Source organism: Phalaenopsis equestris, unplaced genomic scaffold (genome assembly GCF_001263595.1).
Source record: "Phalaenopsis equestris unplaced genomic scaffold, ASM126359v1 Scaffold000002, whole genome shotgun sequence".
Classification (NCBI taxonomy): Eukaryota; Viridiplantae; Streptophyta; class Magnoliopsida; order Asparagales; family Orchidaceae; genus Phalaenopsis; species Phalaenopsis equestris.
Genome location: NW_018164444.1, coordinates 56098800 through 56101696, shown reverse-complemented (window position 1 = coordinate 56101696; position 2897 = coordinate 56098800). Strand labels below are relative to the sequence as shown.

Below are 2897 nucleotides of genomic sequence, written 5' to 3'. Positions count from 1 at the left end.
AAGGGGCATTTAATTTATATATATATATATATATAAAACTTAAATTTACTGTCTACCTAAACTACCAATAAAGTGAATGTTCCTTACAAGGCTTTGAATAATGGACGACACTTTAAGCTATCATTGAGGCTTAACAATGAGGTGGTTGATGCAAAGTATGGCATGTGATAAGTGGGATCTATTTTTCCTTTATGATATTTAAGGTGAAGGATTTCAAACTTTTAATAAGGCATCACCCCCATGATATTCTTCTCGTAGAATGCACTTGTTAGATGTGTCTTATATTTTTGTAGCATATTGACTTGGGGATACATATATAATTCATTACTATTTGCATAATAGGTGGCGTCGCTTTGTTAAGTTTGAATAAAACAATCTTATGCTCACAATTTTTCTAAATTGAGTCAAACGACATCTGAAGCGTAGATTCTCCAACGCCCCTGAATCATTCTAGTGTGCCTCTCTTTCATCCCTATTAGTAATAGAATAATAATGAATTTTGTTTGTCCATGATCCATGTTATCTATGCTTTCTTAGACATGTCGGTCTGCTTTTTATAGAACATGATTTTTGGTTTATGATATTAATTTGTTCTCACCTCAACATATAGGATGTTAGAATCAACTGCTTTGTATGGCCAACACTTGTAATTTACTCATGAGGTTAGCCACAACATATAGAGAGCTATATCGAGCGTTCGTGTATGATACATTGAAATTTTTTAGTTGGTATGTTCTTATTTCAATTTTTATTTTGCTTTTCAAAGTTACTCAGTTGAAAAAATATATATTAGTATATACATAATGTGATTATTCGGTTGAATTATATTGATGTATTCTTATTATAATAAATTCAATTCAGTCTTATATTGAAGTTGAAGCTATCATTGATAAAAACAAGAAGTTTTTACCAGGAGTTTTAGAAATGCTTGTCTCGTTTTAAATATTTGGAACAAATAGATCAAAATCACACCAAAACTCATGAAATGAGAGTTCAATGAAATATATTCAAGTTACTCATTTAGTCAATATAAAGGGCACAAAACACAAAAAAAGAATAGTTTTTTGTTTTCTTCCAAACTAATAAGCATCACAAAAGAAAAGTTATTACACATGAAGTTCATATGCATGCAGATTCCGTCGACAATAATATTGTACAATATTTATACACATATATAACAGTGTATGACAAAGTTATACATGAAGCCGTACGCACGGGTTCCCGTGCACGGATTCCCGATTTAATATTCTCCCACGTTGCTATGAATCGCACGACAGCTCATTCGGATCGTGCTCCAAATAGGAAAAATTTTAAGTGCTTATTATGCATATATTGACACCAGCTATGATACAACAAAAGTCCCCTTTTTTTCCCTCTGTTAATCTCAGCCGGTGTTTGTATGCGCGTAGTACACACGTAAAATTTTTCCCTTACAGATATGGGTTGACCGCATGTAATAATTTCTCCATTTCTTCAATTGAAAGGGCACAAAAGAGAAGGTCAATTCTAATCAATGAATTATTTTAAAATTAGTCTTTGTGCCGTCTTCAACTGTGTTAAAAGATCCATGTCTTTGCACAACAGCTTGTATCTCTCGCTTATACGTTTGAATCTTATTTAAATCCTCTTTGTCTCTGAATTCTCCACATATCATCTCCCATCTCTCCCTCTCCCTCTCTTCCACAGCCAGCTTTGCCCCTTAGCCCGCACAGAACCATGTGGAGCCACACTGCACGTACTGTTATTGGCATCATCGGTATGCATATATTTTTCAATGTTATAAACATAAATATATGAGCCAAATATTGTGCTTTTCATGAAATATTAACTTGGTTTGGTCATCTAATTCAGTATTAGTTGGGAATGTAATGAAATGTGCAGGGAATGGGATTTCATTTACTCTGTTCCTGTCACCAGTACCAACCTTCCTCGAAATATATAGGAAGAAATCTGTACTGCAATTCTCTCCCATTCCATACTTGACTGCACTGGCCAACTGCATGCTGTGGCTCTTCTACGGACTACCGGTAGTGCATCCCGACTCCATCCTGGTCTCCACCATTAATGGCGCCGGGGTTTTGGTTGTCACTGTATACCTTACAGTGTTCTTCTTCTATTCGCCTGAGGAGATTAGGGTAAGTAGATTGTTTTAATAGTTTTGGTTTGGTTATGGGTCGTGGAGCAGTGGATTTAAGGATTCTGGTTGTGTTTGGGCAGAGGATGATGATGAAGATATTGGCGGGGGAGTTGGTTTTCATGGCCATGGTGGTGACTTTGGTCCTCACGGCGGCGCGCACGCACGACGTGAGGTCTCTTGTTGTTGGCATTCTCACTATTATCCTCTGCGTCTGCATGTATGCTTCGCCACTCTCCGTAATGGTATGAAATTGATCCCTCACTTTTCTAAATATTAAGTGTGGTAACTACACGTCAAATAGATAGACTGTCATGCAATATAAGACAACATGATCACTTTCAGACCGTTCTTCACTCTTTGTGTGTGAGAAAATTATTTTGTGCAACTGAGATTACATGTCGGAATGTGGTCATGCAGCATTGTACCGTATTGTTGTTCAGACATACCACAAAATACTGTTTATTACTAATTATTTCTGAAAACATTTTTTTCTAGTATTATTGATTAATAATTAAAATTATTAAAAAATGTAAATTAATTTTATGTTCTCTTTCATCCTAATGATCAAACTCATTGTAATTTCAGTTAAATGTAATATATGCTATTAGATTCTCAAAGTTTCTGGGCCGATCATTATCTATTGTGCAATTATTTTTGTCAGTAGAAGCTTGTGATCAAGACAAAGAGTGTGAAATACATGCCTTTCTGGCTTTCCTTCATCTGCTTTCTTAATAGCACGTGCTGGGCCTCGTACTTTGCA

At 35.5% G+C, this 2897-nt stretch overlaps 1 protein-coding gene across 1 annotated transcript in view; it reads left to right on the top strand.

The window, feature by feature from the left end:
- The first annotated feature begins 1716 nt into the window (after window positions 1-1716).
- LOC110019060 (bidirectional sugar transporter SWEET6b-like) overlaps window positions 1717-2897 on the top strand; it is a 6454-nt gene continuing 5273 nt past the window's right edge. The window contains exons 1-4 of the mRNA XM_020716598.1: window positions 1717-1756; window positions 1882-2135; window positions 2218-2379; window positions 2802-2887. Of these exons, the coding sequence (XP_020572257.1) occupies window positions 1717-1756; window positions 1882-2135; window positions 2218-2379; window positions 2802-2887 (542 nt within the window). The remainder of the gene's footprint in view (window positions 1757-1881; window positions 2136-2217; window positions 2380-2801; window positions 2888-2897) is intronic.